At 39.3% G+C, this 26,853-nt stretch overlaps 1 protein-coding gene and 1 long non-coding RNA gene across 4 annotated transcripts in view; one reads left to right on the top strand and one right to left on the bottom strand.

Moving 5' to 3' along the window:
• Positions 1-387: 387 nt before the first annotated feature.
• On the top strand, positions 388-3,963 carry LOC107078545 (uncharacterized). The gene is made up of 3 exons (XR_001479500.2): positions 388-464; positions 555-708; positions 3,803-3,963. It is a non-coding gene; the product is annotated as an uncharacterized lncRNA (long non-coding RNA).
• The window catches only part of LOC102686427 (zinc transporter ZIP11), a 180,929-nt gene continuing 155,422 nt past the window's right edge, over positions 1,347-26,853 (bottom strand). For all 3 annotated transcript variants that reach the window (XM_015356759.2, XM_006635397.3, XM_015356761.2), the window contains 3 exons: positions 7,798-7,896; positions 5,077-5,235; positions 1,347-3,925 (listed from right to left, as the gene is read on the bottom strand). In XM_015356759.2, coding sequence (XP_015212245.1) covers positions 3,847-3,925; positions 5,077-5,235; positions 7,798-7,896 — 337 coding nt within the window. In that variant the 3' untranslated portion in view covers positions 1,347-3,846. The remainder of the gene's footprint in view (positions 3,926-5,076; positions 5,236-7,797; positions 7,897-26,853) is intronic.

Raw genomic sequence — 26,853 nt, 5'->3', positions numbered from 1 at the left:
CAACAGTATTTTGTTAACTGCCGTGGCTCATTTAGAAGCCATCATAACCTCATGTGTAGATTTTAAAACACAACACAGTAGGTTAAAATGATAGGCTTCAGACTGAAACATAAAAGTTCCAACATGTCTGTTTAACTGAGGGTCAATTCAAATGCACACTCAATTAGGCCCAATATGCCTTCTGTCTTACATGATGTCTGTGTACGTATTGTTAAACCGAAGCTATCATCAGATAAATGAAGTTGCATTAATGAAAAAGATCCCACGAACACAGAGAGAGAGAGTGCTTAAGGTTCTAAGTGGAAAATGGCCTATGATGAAAAATGGATTGTTTTTACTTAAAAAAAAACAATAGAACTTTGGATCATCTTTCTTTAATGCCTGTTTTTCAAATCTATGGGCTGACTCATTTTGCTACAGTAACCTAACTGCCAAACAAGTCAGCATTCCAGAAAGAGAAAAAGGTCAGTTGTGGTTTTAGGGAGTAAACTTGCTACCTTTAGCCAAAAAGCCTTTTCTTGTCAGTAATCACTTGTTTTTTATTATTATTACAGAACTTTCACCCTATAGTTTTCAAGATCCCCATTTCCCTTTGAGCAAAATGCAAGTTTTGGATGCTCCTGATAGGTCCCAAACTTAAGTCTTCCACTCTTGATAGTTAGTCAGAAGGAATGAAGGACACAGCAGCACCCGTGACAGTAACATGCTGTAAGTACTGACATGGTAAAAACATTATGCAATTGCTGTGCGGTGGCCACCCTACTGTTTTTACTTTTTCTCAAGTGTATCCAACTAAGGCTTTTCTTGGCTTTTCACAAGAGAGACAATATTATCCGTGTTATATTTTGAAACCGACCCAGATGTGGAGAAGGAAAAATAGTTTTAATACTTATTTACATATATGGTTTTGTATAAGGCACTTTGAGAAAGCAGCCAGTTCATAGACTGTTTTTTTTTTATAGACCATTCGCAGGCCCTACTGTACGGTTTGTCAGTTCTGCCCTCTCAGAGCTGAACTCTGAAAGACCCTCTGTTTCCTCAGCCTGTGAAGTGAGGCTTTTGTCGAGGAGTTTCTCTGGGCTAGCGTTACAGGAATGCACCCAGGAGTCACATTTGGCGTCCATTGTGAGCATGAGTCATTTCGATGTTATGGGCCATGTTTCAATGCTCTAACTCCCTATAAACGCTCAAGGGAATTAACAGTGTGTAACATTGGTCAAATCTCAGCTTTCTGGACAAGATTTACTGGCACCTCAATGCACTGTCTGCTCCTCCTGACAGCATGACAGAATGAATACAGATACATTATGAAATTTACATGAAGTAACAAAACAGCTACACACAGGTTATTAGAATATTTTTATTCTTCAGAAATATGGCCAATAAATTATTTTCACCAGCAATGAAAAAGTGAACACTTCACAAACCTATGGAAGATAATTAAATTAATTAAAAAAACCCAAGTAATTAATTCCAACACCATCTTAATTCTCCACATTCTTTTCTCAGAAATATACAGTACAGAGCAAGCCACAGTATCTACGAGGGCACTTCCAGGGTGACATGAGAATTAAAACAGGAAGCAACACAATCAAAACTTTGGTCCAATATCTGCCTCTGTGGGCAGGTTAAGCCTAAGCAGTTCATCAAAGCAATTTACTTGATATTGATGACATCAGCAAGATGAAGAGGGTTTTGTCAGAAAGAGTAATGAGCATTATGCACCTGTATTGTTTGGTTGAATCTTTTCAGTTATCCCCATGGCTTGTTCTGTGACATTTCTACAATGTAGCATAAATTAACACCTGGCCTATAAGCCACAGCATGGACAACAAAACAGCACAGGTGGATATCTATACATCCTTGGGATGAGATTGTTGTGTCCTGTGCCTCTTATGCATTTTGCACAAGGTGCAACGAAGAAAATTGAAAATGAACCCTGCAAAAATAGTCTTAAAATGTTTCAGCAATTTTACACAACAATTTCATACCTCAATTTTAAAGTAACAGTCAATTACAACAAAATAATAATATTCTATGTAATATATATAACTGTAACACTGCTCAACAAAGTTAGTCCAGCAAGACTTCATAATACCTCGGTCTCAGGACACTAATAGTTTGCTGAAAGCAATGCTAACTCGAACAGTGCACACATTTAGCACAGGGAATTATTCTGTTTATATTGCTTTGCATTAGGTACCACACCTCCAGTGACAGACATTGTTTGGTGTGTAACTACATGGTTTGGCAGCTCGCCAACACTTTCTGTCAGCTCACACACCCTCCAGGGCACAAAGAAAAAGAGAAAGAAAAAAAATCACAACAAGCCTTTAAATCCTTTATAAGCAGAAAATAATTATCGTGGCATGCAGCGAGGAAGCAGGGGTTTGTGTCTGAGACGATGTTATCTCTCAACTCTCCAATTTAAAGTAATCTGTGCTTGATGTAGGTGCTGCGACTCTGTGTAAAGCTCAGTTTATAAAAAGTCATGCTATGCTTAAAAAAACTACTGCTTACTGTAGCTTCCTACCTGCTAATGAAAGTTTTTAGAAACAGAAAGAGATTTTTTCTTGGCGTGTTGGTGTACGTATTATGTAAGATTAAGAGAGCTGCAGGTCAAGTGGCTCATATGACATCTTTCAGACTTGAAAGGCTAGAGTTTGAGTCCAATTCTTGTTGCAGACATTGAACAGAGAGGTCTCAGGCAGGTCCACTGTACACTTCGATCTCCAAATTATCAAACAATCCAGTCCATAAAAAGATCAAGCACAGCTGTCCAGTGAAACTGGATAGCAGCAACTAAGTTACCTTAGTGTACAGAACAGTCTTATGTTTCCTAAAATACAGTTGAGAAAAAAAGGATGCTTGTGGTAAGACAGTTTGAGAAATCTCTTCCAAAGAATTATCACTGAGGCTGAGTTGTGTTAGAAACTCAAGATGGTATCACACTTTTCCTTTTACACAAAGGATGAGCTACTCCAGCTGCCAACAGCCAGATTTCCAGAATTTATAAGATAATTTACCATGACCAACTGATTAAGACTAACAAAAACAGGTGATTTCACTTCTTGCCCAAATAATTAGATTGATTACATCATTAAAGGCCAGGAGAAGAATAAAGACCAGAGAACCCTGCGGTGACCCTCTGGGACTGTTATTCCAGATCCATACAAAATATGGATCAAAGGAGGTTGCAATGGCTGAAAAATTCACACCAGCACAAATCAGTGTCTTCAAAAGTCTTGCTGAGGCCCACAAATGTACCTTTCTTTGTATCCATTCACTGTTGTGAAAAGCATTGGCATTGCTAGAAAATACAGAATTATGCCAGAAATCAGCAGAGCAGTTAACTGCAATGATTTGCAATGGTTCATAAGAAAAACTTAACAGATAAGAAAATGAAGTTTGAGACCACCAGAATCCAGAATCATGTCGGGGGCAATGACGACAAATATTAACAACAAACCATTTCTGGACAATCTTGGAATCCAATCGGCGGTCAGTGCAACTGTTTTAGAAAAACGATGCCTTTAAAATTGCAAATGGCATAAGGGCATCCTGTATATTTATTGGAAGAAATACTCTGTCTGAAACCAAATTTGGCTGCAGATGTCTTTACATGTGGAAGAAAAGAATTATTTGCAATTTTGGATTTCTAACTAATTGCATTGCCTACTCTTTTACATTGTTACATAAAAATAAATAAAATACATTTCAGCTTCTTAATTTCCAATTTCCTCAGTAAACATGACATGAAAGACTTAATTAAAAAATATGACAATTTGTCCCTTTTATTAAGGATGGACGCAACATTCCATGATCTGGCAGCAGTGTGAAAGCACGTCAGCTCAACCCGACATCGAGTGACATCATCACAACGAAGCCAAAGATGGAGGTCCAGGAGGCCAGCTTCCCATTTCCACTGCAAGACACACCCACACAGTCACTGAAGGCACAGGAGCCAACACTACACTTGCCACGTTCACATGAACTCTCTAGGACTCATTTCTGAAGGTCACACCAGCACATACAAAGGGCTTACTGTAGAAAAATGGCGTTTTGGGAGCTTTAAAGAATCATTCAAAAAAAAAAGCATTCCTAAAGAGCTACGTTTGGATCTGGTGCTATTTTCTCTTCAACACAAAAATCAAAGTTAAAGTACAAAAAGACAAAGTGCCTTTATAAGCAGCAGGTTTGCAGATCGAAGATTACAGAGAATTAGTGACATTTTGTAAGTGCTTTTAAGCCAGAAAAAAAGTTATAAAAATAATAGAGCTTTGAAAGAACTTTTGTAATACTGTACACAGAACTAGATGTACATGAGTCTGGAACACAATGGTGTAACCTGGCAGCACGCCATTCCTTATACCTGTTTATTTATTTAATTTAATGTTTTTGATGTAGAGACCTGTCAATTCATGGTTTTGTTGGCACTTGGCAAGTATGGCTTTGACTTAGACATTTTACCATCATAAAAGACAACTCAGAAAAAACAAAGAGAACAGAGAGACGCTAAGAAATCTGCCTAAAATTTTCATAAGCTTCTTTGAGTTGTCTCTGTAAATTGTCACTGTTGTGTGTGTACAATGTGATAGGTGTGTACCTGCCTTGTGCTCAGTGTCTGCCAAATATGGCCCAGGCCCACTGCAACTTGTGAATAGTGCATGTATGAATCTTTTCAGTTGTATCTGTATACTTGCCTATTTACATTTTAAATATGCAATGTTTAAGAAAACCCTAAATTTTTGGTTGAGTTGTATTACAAAACAATACGTAGTGTTTTAAGCACTTTTAAATAACTGTTTCCTGCTACATGTTCTCAGATCTTCTGAAAAGGCACAAGCAGGATTCAGTTTATTGCAGTGAAATGCAGTTCAGTTTTATTTCTATTTAAGCACTGTAAATTGACGACAGTGCCATGATATTTACATACATTTAGGAGGACACAGCAATCCTAGTGATGCTGCAGGTTAATTTGTGTTTTTGTTTACTGCTGGGTTGCCACATCATGGGAGCACATTAGTCACATTCATTCCAGGCTCAGCCTGCTGTGCTGGGAGTCCTAGCACTCACTTGACTTGCGCCTCCGGAATGATGTCATCCATCACCACATAGACCATGGCTCCTGCAGCAAACGCAAGAGCATAGGGCAACAGTGGCTCAGCCAGCACCACTGCACAAGCCCCCAGCACTCCGGCGATGGGCTCTACCATCCCACTCAGTTGGCCGTACCTACAGGAGCAAACCATTTAGCATGACGAGGATTGGCATACACACTGAGGACTGATGGGCAGGAGCAAGGCACTAAAATTATGGGGATTTTTTTTCTCTTTTATTTGTAGGGGAACATCATTTATTGAATTCACATGGGAAATCATGAACACAAAGCTTGGAATCACCAACTACATGGGGAGAACCTTCAGAAGTGCCTTTGAGCATAATAAATAAATGCTATTTGGCTGAAGTGCAGTGCTCTCCAGTTGACATAAAAACAATTCAAACAGCTTTTCTGATGTATTTAACAAACAGCGATTGGCCAAAAGGTTTAAGAAGAAAAAGAAAAGTAGCCTCACTTACTCACAATAAAATTACTCCCCTAAAACTGCTTTAGTGACTTCATGGTGGTCTGAAAGTGTTTCCAGTATGTTTTAGACACCAAAGATAGTGCTAAGTAATGCTACAATAAACTGTCATGAGCACTAAGAGGCCAGACATGCTGGTATCCCCTTTAGAAAAGCTGCGGGTGCAAAGATTTGGAAATATCATTGGGTCTTTTGAAAAAGATTGAGTAGACAGGGACAGAAGGGAGAGAAGAAAGCTGACAATAGCAGAGATAAGATAACATGAAAGAAGCATCCCTTCCACACAGCTCAGTGCACGGATGATAACACTTGCTAACAAAAAGGAAGTCTTCAGGCTTTTATAATTAATAATTAATAATAATTGCTTACACTTATATAGCGCTTTTCTGGACACTCCACTCAAAGCGCTTTACAGGTAATGGGGACTCCCCTCCTCCACCACCACCAATGTGCAGCCCCACCTGGATGATGCGACGGCAGCCATAGTGCACCAGAACGCTCACCACACATCAGCTATCAGTGGGGAGGAGAGCAGATGTAGCCAATTCATAGAGGGGGGATTATTAGGAGGCCATGATTGGTAAGGGCCAATGGGAAATTTGGCTAGGGGTTACACCCCTACTCTTTTTGAGAAACGCCCTGGGATTTTTAATGACCACAGAGAGTCAGGAACTCAGTTTTACGTCTCATCCGAAGGACGGTATAGTGTCCCCGTCACTATACTGGGACATTAGGACCCTCATGGACCGCAGGGTGAGCGCCCCCTGCTGGCCCCACTAACACCTCTTCCAGCAGCAACCTTAGTTTTCCCAAGGAGGTCTCCCATCCAGGTACTGACCAGGCTCACACCTGCTTAGCTTCAGTGGGTTGCCAGTTGTGAGTTGCAGGGTGACATGGCTTTTCTTTCTCTTTTTCTGATTTCTTATGTTTATGAGGCACTAGCATGGGCAATAAACCACTCTCCACCCTAACTGTGTGGATACAGATCTGTGTGCAGTTATTGGTCGGAGGTGACTAACTTTAATTAGAGGTTGCTGTTTGATTTCTTTTGCCTTCCCTGTTTTCCTTCCTTCTCTGCTTGTCCTGGACGTACAACTGACACAAAGTCAAAAGTCCACTGCCAACACATGCAGTAACTTATGAGGATCTCAGGCATTGCAAAGAGCAACTCTTACAGCCTGTCCTTGGTGTGGAAGCTGGTGAGGCTCATGCAATGTGTCTCTGCTGCAATGGCTGGGTGACGCCTGCGAGAATATTTCCGTCCCTGTATTTTAGCAGGTATGGACTGCCAAATATGGTGCATGAATACAATCAATGCAAAAATCTTAGAAGGCTTTCAAGATAATGTGATGGTTCATATATTCTGCAAGAATCTGAAATAATTGCCCCCCAAGTCCTATTTGCTCAGAAGGATCACCATCACTGGCAGGTTGTGTAAGGGAACTGGTGTGTGGGCAAATTGCACTAGGTCCATCAGTTTTCCTGTGGGATGAGATCTGGGGACTGTTCTGGCTACGAATGTTGTGGAAAGTATAACTCATGCTCTTCCTCACACTAACCATACATTAGCCTGCTTGCCGGTGTTCAAGAGTAATCATTGGACTGGGGGTCCTAATATTGTACCTAGCAAAAGTATAGCCTGGTTCAGAGCCTTTACTTTTTTATTCAATATAAATACTGTACTATTCTCTGTTCATCAAAGGCACAGTAGTGTGAAAACTTAAGGCTGTTCAGATGGAATGAAACAACAACTTGATACTGCACATGTTTAGGTTAAACCATCCACTACTTCCTATTACTCTCAATTAATACCCGGGAACTGAAAAGTGATAAACAGCTCATGAGCCAGAAAAGATTTGAAAACAAAATAGGGTATTGGTTAAGTGAAGAAAGGACAGTTTATCTTCTAAAAAATCCCTCACAAAGTTGGATGTCATGTCAGTTTTGCAGCCTCTCAAGCACTGATTTGTTGGAACTATTCAAGTTAATGCTAAACACAAATATAACCTTTTTCAGTCTGAACAAGCAATCCAGTTTTGGGGCAATTGAGTGGAAGAATACAAAAATTAACGTTGGATCACATTTTTGGAAGAAATATGGGTATAATTTTTGAGGACTCTTTTACTCAAAAAACTGTCTATAATTAAAAATAATACTGATGACAGCAATGTATGTGACAGACAGTTTGGCTTACACAGTGGTATATATTTACCAAAAAGCTCTCCACATGGGCTGTCCTGCTCCCCGCAGAGGAAGACTGACAGCAAGGCCCTCTGGGAAGTTCTGAATTCCGATACCAATAGCCAGATTTCTGAAACAAGCAAAAAAAAAGACATATATGTAAACTCCTAATCCTACTTGTCTTAATCCCCTCTCAAAGATCAGTTTTTCACTCAAATGAAGTGTTTGGAGATAAATGTGAATCTTAAATACATTTGATCCATGCTGAAAAGACTAGACTTTCTTCTCTTTTCAGCATGGAATAAACCTATTACTTATTCCTTTGCAGCCTACGCATGCTGACGTAGCTACCCACCTGAACTATCTTAAATACATTATAAACTGGGGAAATTAACAGGGGCAAAAATCATAATTACAAGAAAACAGACTGCTTATTTACTATACCCTATCCTATGAAAGTTTACCTTGGTTAATTTCTTGTGGTATTTTATACACTTATATCATGGTTTCCACATGTCTTTACTATGCTTTACTTTATTGGACCCTGAGGACACAGCCATAACAAATATTTATAAAGATCGTTTACTACAATACACGACAGCTTGTTATTGGTCCAGTGTTACAAAGCATAATAAAGGCATTTTAACATTATACAGTAATGTATACAGTTAGCAGTCGCCAAGAGCAACTCCAGTGACATGCCAAGCACCTGCAGGCTGTAGTGATGTCAGTGAAAGGCCTGTCACTCCTCCAGTCAGAGCTACCTCTCTTGCCAGCATGTCAAATGATGAATAGCCTGCAGATGGGCAGACCTTGAGACACTCCTTATTTCAAAGGAGCTTTTCTCTGTGTGTCAGTCACTTCTGCGTACTGTATTTGCAGTTGATGCAACCTTAATAACAACTGGTGACTACATATTAAAAGAAAACCATTTTCCACAAAGGACATCACTCTAAAAACATTAAATACTCCAAGCAGGCCAGGTTTAAGACTTTGAACGAATGCTGAAAAACAAATGTAAGGCTAAAGCACTGATAAATGCAACTCTGAGGACTCTCATCATTGTACTGCAGAATTGGTCTCACTCTAGTAAATGCTTTGTTATGTAAATTCACCTACAGCGGTAGCTAATGCCATGAGACAGTGCTGAACATTTACAGGCAGGTCTTTTTACACTCAATGTCAAGCAACAGATTTCACATGCATTTTCTGAGCCCAACCAGAGGGTGTGTTGATCACCCCATGCCAAACCAAAGGAGTGCAGTCAATACTTCTGCCCTGGAACGGTCCACATCTTGGTGTGCATACTCAGCAAATAAATATGTTTAAACAGGAGGAATCCAAGAGCATGTAATGTCTCTGCCAAGCCCTGTGCAGACTAATGATAGTGCGTGTCAGTTAGGGTAGTTTCACATGGACAACATCAGACACAGGCAGTTCCTTCAAACAGTGAGATTTTTTTATGCTGTAGAATACCACAAAATATTAACACAATGGCATTCTTCCTCAAAACCACATGCATGACTATTTAGAAAACAAATGGCTTCCAACACAATGAAAATACACGTAAATGCTCATCTGAGCTGCTCATCTCCCCTTGTCATGTAAATTTGAGTGCACCCTGCTCCCTGTGTAGGGACACAGACCAATTATACTGGGAATTAGAACGGCAGTTGTGGTTTTGCTAACTTGCTGTCTCGCCATCCCTGCTGTGGGTGCAATTATTCCACTCTGTATCGTGACAACTTCAACCACAGCAGTTAATCTGGAAAGTGAAGGAGGATATTACAGAGTGCCAAATGAGCTTGCCTCATGGGCAAAATTTGGTTATGTCAGGTATGCACATCAAAAAGCCCACAAGACTTAGCTTTGATTAACAGATTGCAGCAGCCTGACAGAACTACCCTGCTTAAAGGGGGCTGATTGTCAGAAGAAGCATCTGCACTTTGCCATGTCACTGGATCAAAGGCAGCGAGCTTTTCTTTGCCTTTGAAAACATATTAATAGAACACACATCTCACTCTTGGCTCTGACAATGTGGACATTTTTCACTTTTAAGTTTTACATGTTCAATTCAGCATAGCATGGTGGTGCAGCCGTTAGTATTGCTGCACTGCAGCGCTGGGGCCCTGGGTTCAATTCCGGACCTGGGGTGTTATCCTCATGGAGTTTGTCTATTCTCCCTGTGTTTGTGCGGGTTAACTCCAGGTGCTCCGGTTTTCTCCCCCAGTCCAAAGAAATACTGGTAGGTTACTTGGCTTCGGAGAAAAATAGCCCTGATGCGAGTGTGTGCATGTCTGTATGTGCCCTGTGATGGACTGGCGTCCTATTCAAGGAGTGGCCCACCTTGTGCCTGCTGCTTGCTGAGATAAGCTATGGTGCCCTTGTGACCCTGAGTTGGATGAAGCGGTTAAAAAATGGATAGATGTTCAATTCAAAGTGTCCTGCTTGCCCAGTCCCTCACTTACTCTCCAGAATTACTGCTATTTATTTCTACTCAGTGCTGTAGTCTTGTCATTTGAGGTAAGGGCTGAGAGAAGATAAATGTAACCACATCCGAGATGACACTACTGAACTACTGAATGCAAGTAGACAAAGCTTGGTTCATTCTTGGCACCTGTGCAATATGTAGAGTGAATCTTAATAAATTTGATTTCAATTTCTTTACACTTGTTGATGTCTTGGCAGAATCTCATTAGCAGAAAAGTACCCAAAATAGACACATACTACTAATTCCTCATCTTCTAAGCAACTCTGTACTTCACTTTAGTCTTCATCAATTTTAAAGATTACATTAAAGCTTTCTTGTCAGATCATTGGAAAAACCTGATAAATCAAAGGTGCTTAGAAAATTATTTGACCTATTCCATCATGTTGGATGTTGACAGTGGACACTTAATAGTTATAAGCATCTACAGTACATTCCAAGTCATCAAAGATCCAGATGGTGGTCACAGTAAGCCAGTTTAACACCCTCTGGTGTGTACAGTTATTATCCACAGGAATTGTATCCTTATAATCCCATTTCTATGTATAACACACAGGAGAAGCAATCACAAACAAATTAATTAGTAAAGGTGAAGGTTATGACAACCCACAAAGTCAGACGTAACCACTGTAAACTCTTCAAAATACTTTCCTGTATTTAATCCTAATCCAATGTTTCAAGACTTGTACAGTAAGTCTCGCTTTGTCTGGACTGTGTTAGATACCCACTGTAATTACTTTCTAAATTGTCCCAAGGCAGCTGGATTACTTCACATTTCTATCAATTTCAAAACATCTGTATATAAAACCTAATTCTATATCCCCCAAATGACAGTTTTCAACAGTGCAGTTTTTGCAGCTGAGTATTGCTGGGCTTGTGTGGGTGTGAGTCAGTCAGAGGATCTACTGTGACAAGAAGGTTGTGTGTGAGTTCAGGGACAGGCATTCACTCCTTTGATTGCTGCTACTGTGTCTGTCCTGCAGGGCCTGGTTGCAACTCCGCTCAAACAGTGGGCATGCTGGAGGAGTGTCCCCAAGCAGTTTGAAAGAGCTTGAGCAAATCTGCCGAGAAAGAGTGGGCAATATATCAAGCTGGACCACAAAGTTGGCAGAGACATCCCCAAAAAACTCTTTTAATGAGGCAACTGCCAATGTATGTCCACATAGACTGTAAATACTAAACTTGTATTATAATATCAAGGCTCCAGAAGATCAGCTGTTAAGAACTATACTGCTCAAAAATAAACTCCATAAAAAAAACCTGAAGTCCCACTGTAATCCCTGTTTGGGAGGTGTCACATTTCAGATCTGAATCCCATTTCTGACAAATTAATGTGAGACCTTTACAGCCGTTTTCATCACTAATAAAATTCTGTAGGGAATTCTGTAGGGCAAGTTTGGTATTTCCTTCCACAACTGTCACACAAAATCTGATAAACTGATTCAATGATGTTCTCTCCTTGAAGCCAGCTGTGAGGTCACTGTCAACTACCAATCTTTCAAACCTATCGGTGGCATTTGGGCACTTCTTCACAAGCTTCACGTTTGTTTAAAGAAAAAAGCATACTATGAATATTCTCCCCCCCCAAAAAAAAGAAGGAACAGCACAAAAATACACCTTACAAGCAATAACAAGCCACGGTGGCGATTAAACAACATGGTTGTAAGTGATGTTAACGATTTTGTTTGTTTGACTGCACTCTGCCGCATCCAAAGAAAATCTTTTGTTCTGCAGCTAAGCCCTGGGGGCCAGAAAGGCATGAGCCGGGAACGGTTTAGGAACAAGAAAAGCTGCTCTGTTTTTGGAAGGTTTTTTTGGCCTTTCCTCGACTGTTTCTGGCACCCAGTCAAGATCCTGCCCCTGGAGTGGGAAGATTAATGACAGCCAGTCACGGAAGGGCTTGCAGCAGCAGCAGCCAGTGTGTGAGAGGGAATGAAAGTGGTGCACGTAGTGAGTGAGTCAACATGTATGTCAGTGCAGTTTGCATGTTTGTGTGTGAGTATGTGTGCACGTCTTAAAATACCAACTGTAAGGAATCATACCTAAGCACCAAGGGCAGGTTATTTGAAACATCCTAAGTGTGTCAGTGGACCTGAAGTATGATCAACTACCTGCAATGAAATGGAACATAGGATGTGATAGCATGGTATACAACATGACAAAACTCGACTTACTAAATGTATTACACTTTAAACTTAGTGTAGTTAAGCATAAATAATGGCCGTTTTTGAGTCATCTGGTGGTGTAGTTTACTGTGCCCTACTGACCAGTCTGTCTATTCAATTCCACCAGAACTGCTCCCAAAATCCCCGGATTGCACTTTGGCTGGCAGGAAAGATCACTAGATCTAGATGATGATGATGATGATGATAATAATAATAATAATAATAATAATAATAATAATAATAATAATAATAACATCACTTTATTAACCCTTTACAATTTCTTGCATTAGGGATGATCTTTTCGCATACCCACAGATAGGAAGAGAGCCTGGGGTCAGAGCACAGGGTTTGCCATTGTAGGGTGCCCCTGGAGCAGTTGGGGTTAAGGGCCTTGCTCAGGAGCCCAACGGAGTAGGATTCCTCTGCCGGCTGCAGGATTTGAACCGGCAACCTTCCAGCCACAGGTGCAGATCCTTAGCCACAGAGCTGTGGCTATATATGTATATATGTGGCCAAAGGTATACTGCTCAGGTTCCACCGAGATCTTTGAGAAAGGTCTGGTACCTTCATGCGAACCAGTCTTCTACTTCATTGTGTATCTGATGCACCTTCTCCAGGTGAAATGTTGATTTTTTCTTTATTTTTAAGAGACCCTGTTTCTATTTATTGTGAACTTGCTTTTCTGGCACTTGCTGTGTATGATGTATGAATTTAGAAAACAAGTGCACGAATGTCTTCAATTTGGCCAAGGTGTCTGTCTTATTACTTTCCAGGGATATCTAAACTTCACTTGGATTTTTATGGTCTGTTTACCAAAGTAAAGCTGATGGAGACCCGCCAACCAAATCTCTTAAGAACAGAGCAATCCCATGAAAGAATGATTAATACAAAGTGTGACTTCCAATGACTTTCAAAAACAATAAAAACAAAGTTGATAAAATATAAGAGTCATATGCATCTAACTTTGCACCACGGATCATTTGTTGTTTCCTTCCTAAAACAATTAAAATTTCACATTTCCTGCAAATGGGTGAAAACAACAATTACGGTACTGTAAAATACAGTATCTGAACTACAAAGAACTGGTATAACAACAAAAGCCATTTTACCCTTGCTTCAGCTGTGAGGCTTACTTAATCTGTATATAATTGATGGAAATATCCGACATTGCTATTGGGACAAACTAATGATGTAAGCCACAGTAAAGTAGCTCTGTTTTTATCTATACTGTATCACTTAACCAGTTCCTGGTCATCATGATAAACATATTCAAGGGCAAGAAAATCCTTAACTTGCGATAAAATAAAGAAAACAGAAAGTAATGTAAATACAAAGTACAAATGTCTGTTTTTTTTATTTACACCTGTAATTTCCATACATCTCCAGGCATTCAAGAGATTTCCTTTCCAAACCGTAATATATTTTCACATGTATTTTGTTGCAAATAAAGTGAATTACACTGTAAACTGAATGCAACAAAAGAGAAGCTATTTAGTAATGAGTGTATAGGGGACTATTTATGTAATACAATGAATAATAAAATTATGAGAAATAGTGTATTGAATCAACTGATAAGGTGTTTGTGATGCAGAGACTCTATGCTTAATACTGTAGTCAACAGATGTGGATCTAATCACGTAACTATCTAATATTGTTAAAATCTCCTAATAGTCTCATAATTAATGTCATTAAAGGAAAACAGTACAATGACTAAAATATTGTAAACATGTTATCCATTCTTCAACAGAAGCAATTTTCTCTTTTGAAAATGTAATCATTTGTGAATAAAAGACAAACAATCAATTTTAAAAGTCAGTCTTGCAGCTTTTGTTTAGTTCCACCTGTAGATTGCTTGTTACCCCTGGTTACAAAACTACCAGCCAAGGAATGTCAAGATATTTAATTGCTGGAGACTTGCTGACTGATGTCTAGACATTATCTCTTCCCAAACATATGCATAAAATACAAAACTCAAGTCTCCTTAAACCAGCAATTTGGATGAATAATCATGATTATCTACTTCCCCTGTAAGATTGCAGGTTTAATCAAACCCAGGCGCGTGATGCTGATAAGATGTCATGGGGATAAAGCCCGAATATTCGGAATAATAACTGGTTTAAGGTGCAATTTTTTTGACAATTCAGAATTGCCAATTGTTTGTTTTTTGTTGTTGTGTTCACACAATTTTGGACTGGTCAATTTTGTGCTTTTCATGTCTTGGCAACGGAGGAGTGGAATGGAGGAGATGCATGTCCCTCAGCAACATTGCCGCAAATTTGCAAGCACCTGGGAGGCCTCAGGAATGACTGTGATTGCTGACCATTCCCACCCTACCCTTGGGGCACACAGCCAATGTGTGTGCAACTGCTTGGAGAATCCTGGGCACAGTCAACTAGTAACATGACCCAGGCAATTTGAATTTTGTCCAAGATTTAGCTTTCCAGCAAAGAACTGCTTGGGGACAATGAGGATTTACAGACATGCTCTTCGAGCATGATCACAATTCTGAACCATTCATTTCTTGGCATGCTGAAACCTCCACCATGCTGGGCAGGAGGGTAATACCAAATGGAAGGCTGGTGCAATTCTCCCCGATATCACTGCAAGCCTGTATGTGGTGGTATGTCAATGGAGTTGCTCTTGTGCCAAAAGCTGAGAGGATACTTATTGACTAACTTCTCCCCATCCAGGCTGTGCCACACCTTGGATAATGTCTGATCATAACTGGCTACTGATATTACCCAAACATGAGCCTGTGATGTTTGGACCATGGAGCTGAACCTGTGCTCTGATCACAGGTCAAAGGTCAACCTTTTCCCAGCACAGAATACATCTGCATGAAAAATAACTTTTGATGGGTCTTGAGTACTCTATTTCAGTTATACTCTATTTCAGTTAGCATTTATAAGCTGACATCTCTCCTACTCTCCTCTTACAATAACCAGTAGAAGCTGAAACATCAGAACATCAGCTGAAATATCAGAAGTTTTTTTTTTCCTTTTGGAAGAAGCGACAAGGAAAACATACTTCTGTGGTTCTATTTGTATGGGTGGGTTAGCTTAGACCATGTTTTCTGCACACCCAGAGACTGAAAATAGTAATTGAAACTGATTTTTTAATTGAAAATTCTTTGTGGTTCCAGTAATAGAGAGTTACTTCACACCAAAGTCATTTACCATCCATATTGTGATGTTACCATGGTTTATTTCCAACAACTGGGGAAGAGTTCCTGAATCTTTCAGTGTTCATTTGTTCATTTTGGCTTTTCAGCATCTTGTTTTTCCATTTCTTCATGGGAGTTCACATTACCAACATAACACAATAATACACTAAATCTGTGTGATTTCAGTGTACCAACACAGAAACAGCACAAAGGCGAAACATAATGATAGTGTCAAGGTAAAAATACATATAGTATTAACGATGCAGTAACGCCGCCCCCTCCAAATACCTGTGAAAAAGTCATAAAAAGTCTCTCTGCTAATGGAGTTTAATCTTCTTTAAGTACATCTATGGTTTCTAATTCTGAACCTTGGTATTTCTGGCCTGCTTCCAACATAATGACATCAAGAGAGATTTTACACTTTAATATATATTAAAAGTATTATCTTTAAAGGTACTAGTGCCAATGTGACTGAGAGAGAGGTAGTAGGCACTGCACACTGTAGGTGTGACCATTTAAAGTGAAGCTTAGTTTCAGTTCTCAACAGAGAGTTTCATCCTGGTTTGTTTACATGACTATGTCCCTTTTAAAGATCCTGAAAGAGCTCTATATGTCATAGGTGTGGAAACCTTCAATTAAGTTTTCTTTACAAACTGGGTTACAGATGGATTACAAAAGCAGGATCTCCCAGATAAGCCATTAATGTGTTCAAAACATCCACACCCCAAAGAATATAAAATACTGCTTCTTGGTTGATGTTTAAATTATCCTCCTTCAGACCTATTACAGGTTTCTCCTGCTCTTTGTACGTAGTTTCTTTAAAAGTGAGAAAGATGTAGCAAAAAACAATCTGACAGTGATGCTCCACAACTCCTTGCGCAAGCCACCAAGGTGAATGTCTATCCCGAAGAAAAGTAGCATGTGGAATAATGTCAGACCAAGGGAGTTCTGGTTACGATATTCCAGTTTCTGAGATGCAATGCTTATTTGGAAAGTTTCCCAACCTGACTGACCATGTGCTGGCTCAGAGGTCTTACTCCACCGAACTCCAGTGATCTCAGGGCTCCGGCTGTGTCTTACTCCACCAAATTCAAACCACATGGAGTGGTCGGGGTTAGGAGCCTGAGCCCTGACTCGTTGAAGGAAAAATGCAGGGAATTTATGCCGTCTGGGAACAAAGAGAAAACTGGGAAGTGGAAAAATATGCCTCATTCACACAACTGATCATGCAGTTTGCACTTTAAAAAAGTTATTTGATTACTGTATACTGTATGTAATATAATCAAGAAGCAAACAGTTAAATAATGTATAATACAGAAACCATTGTCTTCTTACAATTTATAAATGATAAAACCCATTCAGCTGTATGTTATTTAAGACAGTAGCTACCCATTGGATGAGAACAGATGGTGTACAAATACACTCTACAAGTGGTTTTATCTTTACAAAACCACAACAAAACTGAAAGGAATCATGGACCAAAGTTTACATGCCATTTCAAATTATTTCAACAAAAATTCAGCCCTTTGTCTGTGCTCAAAACATTTAATGTTGTTTGTTCTGCTAAGACCACTGTTGTCATTATAAAGAAACACAAAAGTCAGTCATTTGAAAAAAAAATTAAAATCTAATAAATTTGCATCTTTATAAGGAAAAATGTTAATTCATAACATATTTGACTAATTAACCAAGTGGATGTAATTTAATGGCAATGAGAACTTGATACCCTTGAACATTCCTACATATGCCCAGAGAGCTTTATTCCATATCATGCTGACAGATGCCGTGCAAAGAGCATGACTTTGCAACATTATTCACAAAATATTTTATGCTGAAACCCACAGTGAAATGAAAGAAAGCCATTTTTACATTTAAGAGCCAGATGGTTTAAAAAAAGGGGAGGGGGTGGGGGCGAGTTTTCTTAACTGCAACTTCAAAAAAAGAAAAAGAGAAAAAGAGACCGCAAGGGAAGCTTTCAAACATTTTCCCAAAGCAGGAAAAAACCATCCATTACTGAGAACACTGAGCCTACTGTCCAGAGCCTGCTGCTCCTCTGCTCCAACACAAAGAGGCCATTACTGTCCCCAGACCACAACAAATTCCCGGCCGGGAGAAGAGGACCCACTGAATGGGAGACTGTGAGAAAACAGAAGAGCCTGAAGGGATGAGTTTGCTGCCCCCTCCACCTCCTCCTGTGTGACCCCTCACCTTGTGCTGCCTGTAACAACAACAGCCTGCCCAGGAGCAGGATGTGAGCAAGGGAATTGTGGGTACACTAGGGTACATGAACTTTACTGTACAGTCGGTGTGTCTTTACAGCCTGGTGCCCCTGTGCATCCTGCCTTGCGTTACATCCATCTCAATGTTCTCATGACAACACATTGTAAACCTATACAGAACTGGGGTATCAATTCAACTGCACTAAAACGGCAACGTACTTGTAGAAGCCAGGTTGGGGGAAAAACAGAAGAAAAAAGATGTGATTAATAACAATAGCTTATTCAGGATATTCAGGCTGTTTCAATATGGTATCAGAGTATTACGTTTCTAGTGGTGATTGGGGGATTGTTATTTATTTTATCCCAGTCGAAGCAATGGTATTTTGATATTCCTGAGGAGACAGTATTCCATTCTTGCAATGTGTGCGAATAACTCTAGCAATGAAAGAACTATTGTACCCTGGTTACAAACAACTACTGACGCAGTTTTAAAAAAATTCCCATTAACATACAGTATTTCTTTCTACAGAATACTATTATTTCACTGATTACACATTAACTCCTCCATTGAAATTAGTATCAATACTGGTGCTAACATTCCTTTTTTTCCACTACCTCACTCTGCAAGAGGCATACTGAACAAAAATGTACTGTTATAAGTTGTTAACTTTCAAAGCAGATGGACTTAGACCGCATGTTTGGTTTCAAACACTACTGCTTGTCATATACGGAAAACAATCACTTTGGTTATGTTTTGGTTTAGGATTTTGGCCCGTGTTTACTAAGAAATCTCCCAGCAACACAGAGCTTAGAGGTTTCTTACTAGGTCAACCACCAAGAGAACTGAAAGACAGAAGAAAATAGAGGGATCAATTTTCTTACGCCAGAATTCGGCACAACAAACAGAGATGGCTGGAAATGCTGCAGATTTAAGACCTCATTCACACAAGATGAATGGGAAGATGCGGTGGCGAGTGATTTCCCTTGCTTGGCAAAAGACATTCATCCGACACAGTGACACAATCACCTACTGCCCTTCTCTGCTGCTTGTTGAATGAAGTTGTTCTGTATCCAATTGTTCCGCGTGAGTGAAACAGAAACCACGCACAGCCACAGTGTGATAACATCTCATTCAGCAGAATAGTTAATTGGCTTGGAATACTTTTTTTTCCATGGAAAATGGCCGTGGCCCCCGGTGATCCTTACTGTGATTAGCACAACATTCAGTCAAAAACAAGCAGCCCACTGATAGACTGCAAGAATCCCTGCCTAGGTCTTTTACAGAAATAGCCAGTATAGTTAAAGAAGGAACTTGTTAACGGTCAATTAAAGCAGACTGCACTGTACTGTAAATAGAAGTGCGTTTGTATTAACAACTAAAATGACAGTTATTCTTTGTAGTTTATTAAGATTTCTAAGTTTGCAAAAGACTGATGTTAAAAGCTTTCTGCCTTTGGCTACAAATACCAGCTCAGATGAGGATGTGGGCATCACAATTAGAGCTGTTTTGTACTTAAAAGATCTGAGTTACTAAAAATATTTTGGTCTAAAAAAAATCAATAAAATTAGAAAATGTAATTGTTAAACTGTTTAATACAACACTACAAAACAATCACAATTTCCTCACTGAGACAGAACAGGCTAGCCAGTTTCAGCATCTTTGGGGAACTGGCCAGAGCTGACATACTGGGTAACAGCACAGTGTTAAGAGTTTTGGTGTGGGAACTTTTCGTGTTGTGTCTCAGTCCACAAGGAACGGCACTTTCCCACAGGCTGGAGCGAGCACGGAGCCCAGCTCCCAGCCTGCTGCCAGTGCGCTGCCTTCCCCCTCCCTCCCAGAGACTTGCGTGGATGGCCCTTACACACTGTTTTGATTGTTATCACATGTCATGAAAGAGACGATTGTTTTCGGCAACCCGATTACATCACGGCTTCCCACTTTAGCTGGCTGGCGGGCTGTTTGATGGGCCTGCAGGTGGGAAGCAGAGCGCTTGGAAACCGCAGGGGCCCCTTTAGCACTTCCCCATACCTGCCCTACCTGTCCAGCCCAAGGAGATTAGCACGCAACTGCTGCTCAATTTATCACACTTCTACACGCAAGCCTGGGACAGGGGAGGGGGCGGGCTCTGAGGTTTAAATGCTGAATGCACTGTACAAAGATGTATAAGGATAGAATCCTGCACATTCTCAACACATGGCTTTAAGCCCTCACTTCTATACACAGGGGGACAGAAAGAACAGGGAAGCTGAAGCTAATATGCTTCCAGACTTGTTATTACTCTGCGTTTAAAGAGTTGGGGACTACTTGAGAAGAGACTGAAAATACTTTTTTTTTATTTTGCAACCTCCAAATGAGGTGCAGAAAGAATGTATACAAGGGCTCCAACAAATCGAATAAAAGACCCCTTTGAAGCTGCTGTTTATATTTGTGTCTGTGTGTGTGCGTCTGTAAATGCTTGTACCAGCATTTGAAGTGCCAATCACTTTCCCTGCAAACCAAAGAGAAAGTGCAAAGGAGAAATATTCAACCCCCATGGCTAATTCAGTAGCCAAGGGTACTGAGACAAGACTGACCATGGCTAGACTGGTTGCAAAGGGAACCCATGAGCAGACTCTATGGGGGCTTTTCAAAACAACACCTGGAGTGTTTTATTATTGCAGCCAGATTGATGTGGGCACCTTCTAGTCGTAGGAGCTATGAAAATATTTACAACAGCCCTGGTGTAGAGGAGCAACCTACAGTAACATCACCCAGAACTGCTTCTGGTCACATAAAATTGGTCAAGAATAAGAACACAAATACATTTAAGAGGTACTGTCCTTCTATATCAAATATAAAACTAATTAAAATAGTGATATCCAAAGGATAAGCCTTACCAAACATCAATTCCCTTTCGCAATAGTTGGTAAATGAAACAATTTCTAGCACCCAGAAGAGGAGTTCCATTTAAGTACAGCGCTTGAGCACTTACATATACAACATTCTGCTTAAGTACAGTATGTCTCTGTTAGTGGAGTTTAACCTCTGTTGACTGAATCTACGGTATGGCCCCTGAATTTGAACCTTAATATTTCTGGCCTGATTCTAACACAATCACAACAACAGGTTGCAACAGACAAAAGGATTATACAAAATCAAAAGTATTTTTTGCTTAACATAGAAACTTAATTTCCTTGGAATCAGTTCAGACAGAGTAAGGTTATGAAGATATTACACTTTAATTTAAGAATAACAATTTTTAAGGCAATAGCACTGAACTATTATTCAACAAAGAAAAGGGCTTCTAAGAGGGGAGGGGTCTTATTTTTTTTATTTCTGTAATTATGGAGAAATTCTACAGAATTTTTAATGTCTCACAAATTGATATTTTTGTTGTGGTTTGAAAATACAGACTTTTTGGGATGGACTTCCTACAAAACTTGCCTTTAAAGAAAACACAGTATTTTCCTTTTTTTACTCAAATAAGCAATGACTAATTCTGACAAAAAGTCCTCACAGACCACAAGCATCTCTGCAGCTGAAAGCAGAGGCCTTTTGACAACCCTTGGAGCAGTGCAGAAGGAGTGCACCATAAACATTTTTATCATGACTAATTTGTATTAAAGTCTGCCTCAGTCATGCAAATTTATAAACAGTCTCTTCTTTTGCTTGAAGATAACGTTTTTATTCTCGAAATAGAATTTGATTATGGCCGTACAGTAGTTAGATCTGGTTTGAATGTATGGATATATAATTTAATTGAGGAGACTTACAAGAGCAACTGTGCAGTGCTCTGTGGGAAATGTTTTGACTCTGGCATTTAAATATGCCAAATAACAAAACGCAGCTTCATGGGAAACAAATACAGGAAGATTAAAAATGATACTGTAAATATTTGAGGATCATTGCCACAGTATCTATATTCATAATACTGTTACTATGCCCCAAAGCATTAAAGTGGTGCTCTCTAAAGAAAATTATTAGACATCAGTTTGAGGAAGTAGCCAAACTGTCTAAAATAGAGACAATCTTTCTGAGCCACAATCTATGAAAAAGTTGAGCATGCAGTATTTAAACTCTCGCTCACTGGTTGCTAGGGACATACTGTGCAGAGCTTGTGTAATATCTCCTGTGGAGACAGGAAAGTGTGCAACAGTGCAATGATGATGAATTCCAGCTAAACCTGTGAACTAAAGCAAATGCATGAACAGTGAACAGGAGTCACGTGAGGTTTATCTAACTGAGAGAGGACAGTTTACTTAAAATATAACAGATTGACAATTAAAGCAGTCTTTCATATCATATAGCTCTACACATAGAGATTGTTGATGACATTATGGAGTGTAAGGCTCAGAGAATACATTTCAAATGCGAGTGAGCAAGCTACTTTATTCACTTATGGCACAGCTAGTGTGTGATGTCATAATGGGGGAGGCACAATCATCAAGTTGCACCACTGCTCCCTGCATTGCCTTCTATCACAATCCACTCACACCACCTCCGCACTCAGCAAACATTGTACATGATCATTCCACGTCACCCACACAGAACCTTGTACAGGTGCAGTGTACAGGTGAAGATTCAGATAGGATTTAGATGCAAAGACTTCAAAACCTATAGATATTTTATAAAACTACACATCAGGCCTTGGTCAAGCTGCTCCTGGAGTTAATCGAGGCCCAGCATGATATTAAGGAGGAGTTCCTAACATTTTGGCCTGAGCTTGTACAGTAAGTGGCCTTTTATTTTCATTTCACACTGCTGGACAATAGACCAACTACAGTATATGTGCCATGTAGCAGTGGTCCAGTGAATTTAAAAACAAAATTAGACTGCATGGTTTCAACATTTTAGCTCAGTCATCTTGACCTGCAAATCAGTTTCATTTCAAAGTGCCACTCTGCCCTGCGGTAACAATCAGTTCAGTCCCTTGCCCCCCTGGCACCTTTGCCCTAAAGTCCCAGTCAATTCATCATCTATCCACACTCTGGCCAGGGGATCTGAAGGCTGCCTTTGTATGTTCCCTGGGAGATATTAACCCCAGACTCCAAGCATAAACTACACAAAGGAGGCACTTACTAACCACTAAGCCTTAACAAATAGCACCCTTCAAATTAACAGAGCTCCACACAGCACAAAACCGAAATATTTGCTTGTTTTTGCAGATTAAGGAGAGCCAGTAGGGAGGGGAGGAGGGGGTGACTTTATTTCAACATAATTTTGGAATTGATTTGTACAATCTTTTAAACAATCATTGTACCTCTATAAACTGACAGTATAAAATGATGAATTGAGCAAGACTGCAAGATTACAGGTCTTGCATTTTAGAGCAATAGCCATTTCTAGTATTTTGAAATTTTATATAGCCTTTTCACCTTGATCATAATAACGTCATATTTTTGCTTTATCTGAATTACAGTTAAGCGATTTCTATTTGTGATCAATATGATGATTTGTGATCAGAGTAATGTGATTAATAACAACAGTATAGTATACATTTTATTTTTGGCTAATTCCATGCATATATGTAATCACATTAGGACTAAAATGTACTTTTTGGGGGCTATGCACTACATTACTGTACCTCCCCCATGCTTCACAGATGGGGTGGTGTTGTTTGGAGCATCTGTCATCTTTCTTACTCCACACTTTAATCACTTTAGTAAAGGTTTATCTTGGCTTCATCTGTTTTTAAAACTGGGTCCAAAACTCTACTGGCTCATCTTTGAATTCTGAAACAGTGGAGGTAACGTCATGGCCTCGACATGCATGGCCTCCTCTGGAACTGGCTTGTCTTCTTGATGATGTAACTAATGATGGCAGCACCAAAATGAATTTCAATGTTTACAGAAACATTTTGTTTGCTTATACTGAAGAAAACATTTCCATACTTATTGGGTGGTGCTTCTCCATGCAGCATGACAATGACCCACAACAACTAAGGAGTCTATAAAAAAAAAACAGGGGGAATTCTTAGACTAAAAAGGCCAATCTGCAGGTTTATATCCTATGTACACATCTACTGTATATACTGTACGTATTTTACCAACTGAAGAAAATACTCTAAGAATTAATGTACAGCAGTACAAAGGGAAATGTAACAAAATACTGGCTTTTACACCTTGAAATATTCTTAAAGTGAATGCTTCCCTATAAACCTACTATTACAAGTATGTTTTTGACTTTAATGTGATCAAATTAGAACAAAAAGTATTATATTGCACTTATAACAAAACAAAAAGCGAGTATATTTGGAGGGCATTGCAAATAACGGAATTTTCACAGTTATTTGGAAAACAAGCTAGCTGTATTTGATCATGACAACCCTTGCTTGATTTAATTTTTTGAGTTATGAATTTGGGCATTAAATTGCAGTTGTCCTGGAAACAATAACTTGTTTTCTGTTGGAAGAACAAAGTGAGCAGCGCGCTGTGCTCTGTAAGTACAAAGGTCAGAGCATTTGAATTGCATACAGGAGAAAACTTGGAAACACTCTCTGTGCACTTCAGAATGGCAATCTGTCTGCTATTACATTTTCAGAGAATGACACAATTTAATATTTTCATATTAATATTAGCTATTTATGTTCACAGAGGCCAGTGTTCCCAAGAAACCTCCAAAACTCACAGCCGCCTGACATTACTGACAAAAGCAATAAAGCCAAATTGGCTAAATACTGCACTTTTAAATGTTAGAGAACACACTGCTTTATGCAGTGTTGGTTAGTACTGACCTGCAAAATATTTATCTTTTAATCCCTTACACAAAGATTTATGTCAGGTAGTACAGGTTATGTGCAATTTTGACATAGCTGGGAAGGAGGATTAATTTGAAATGCAGCATGGCTAAAATGGAGTCAGGGCTACATGAACACGTGTTTGTCCTCCACTAGAGACACTAATCGCTGCTACAAGGGCAAAATGACTTTAAAAAAAATTCACAAACAAGCTAGCAATACAGTGTACGCAAAAGCTAATTCCTACATACGGTAACATCAAAGCTTCAGAAAGGTCATCATCACTTGGGGATTTATCATTGGGAAGTAAGCAGTATTCTCCAAGAAATACTTGTACACAAATGTATCCCCTTCCACACATGCCGTATTGAATGATCTGAAGGCCTTGAGGAAATGTTTCTCCTTCCAAAATCAGTGAAAGCTGCTAAAAACATCCTCCAGGTTAAAAGATATGCAACCATATCGTTTTCCTTTTCCCCTGTACCAAGGAAGGATGCAAATGTCAAAGCTTTTCCCTCAAGTCACCTTGTTGCACTTTAACTATACATATATTACTACAGTATATAAACATGTATATCTTTTTGGGAAATTTAGATTTGCCCCATAATATTATTGCTTACATCCTGGATGTTTTAAATTAGTAAGTTAGGAAAAGAGGAAAAACAATTACATAAGGACCAATACAATGTACTATACAAACAAAGAATTAAATACGACACAGACTTGGCCTTCAAAGAGAAAATGTACCTTCAAAGTCAGCAGCACAACAGTTGCTTCTATAAACAACACCACAACAATTCGCTACATGTGACACCAGTGTGGCACACCAGGAAAACACATTGAAAATACACAACTGTCAATTCTCCTGTTGTTTTCAGTGCACTTGCTACTGAGCACGTCTACAATGCCTGATCCCAGAAACCTTAGATAAGCAAAGAGAGCTCTATTGTATCTGGTGATTTATTAATATTGTTTAAAGAGTAGACTATTGCTCTTATCAGCCCTACCAGGCCACAAAGGGAGGTCCCAGTGTGCAGAGCATGGTCTGTTTAACGGTACTGTGCCTGAACGGCATACCTGTCACAATGACATCGTACTGTTTATTAAGGTAGCTGCTTGAAGAATTAGTCACACATGAGGTAAAGGTTCACTATGGTCGTAGTTTGATTTTTATACAAAGAAGTGATTCATGACCAGGTGGTTATAAGGCTGATTATCTGATTATGTTGTAAAATCTTGTGTGTTTTTTTCTTCTAGGGTGTGCCGTTGGTTTCTTATATATTTTTTTTAAATGACTCCCAAGTCACCTGGATGCCAGGATTGAATCAGCAGGTTAAGTGAAAACAAGCTCAGCTGGGAAGCTGCAGTTCTCCCCAGCTGGACTGAAACAATCACACGAATGGTACCAGTGATATAACACCTCTTATCATCCAAATATAGTATATACACAAATGGAGACATTTTGCCAGGATCATTACAACACCCTGTGCATAAGGAAACAGAATACCTGTGGAAAACTGGCTCACAAAATGCAAAAATATATTAAATACAGTATGTATCCAATTTACCAAAGTGTCAGTGCATTTCTGTTGTTGCTGTGGTTTTAGACACATGAGGGTTTGATAACTGTAAAGACTGTAGTCTCCCATTCCACAAGGCAATCCAATAATTTATGATGATATGATACCTCCTCTAGACTGAATTACTGCATGTCATTCTGTTTAATAGTTCAGCAGTCACTGATTTAAGAATACTACTGAAGTTTGCTCCAGTAGTATTCAGCTTTATGCGTGTGCATAGATGCCTAGTCTATCTTAGACTATCTTACATAAGAATTGGTACACATAAGAAGAGGCTATTTGGCCCATCTAACCTGTTTGGTACAGGAGTTTGGACAAGGATTTCATCCAGACTTTTCTTAAAAGAAGACAGAGTAGTGGCTTATACAATATAACATGGCTAGATATCTTGTTCCATGTTCAAACAATCGCTTGAGTAAAGAAGTATTTTTGTTTCATGGTCTTAAATGCACTTCCACATACTGTAGTTTCCACTTGGGTCCATGGGTTTATGTTACACATACAGTATGTTACTTCAGTGGACAATTGTGGACAATTTTCAATAATATTGAGAATTTTAAATATTTGTATCAGGTCCACTTGTAATGATATCAAAGGGTTCAGTTATTTCAGCTTGTCGGTGTAGGAGACAATCTCAATCATTCAAAAACTTTACTAGTTAAATAACTAAACAAGAATCTAGATCACTGCTATAAATTAGGAAGAACAATGGCCCTAGCACAGATTCCTGTGGTTCTTCACTAATTATACAGTATC

Source organism: Lepisosteus oculatus, chromosome 9, assembly GCF_040954835.1.
Source record: "Lepisosteus oculatus isolate fLepOcu1 chromosome 9, fLepOcu1.hap2, whole genome shotgun sequence".
In the NCBI taxonomy this organism is placed as follows: domain Eukaryota; kingdom Metazoa; phylum Chordata; class Actinopteri; order Semionotiformes; family Lepisosteidae; genus Lepisosteus; species Lepisosteus oculatus.
Note: the sequence above shows the minus strand (reverse complement) of the source record. Positions and strands in the feature narration are given on the sequence as shown.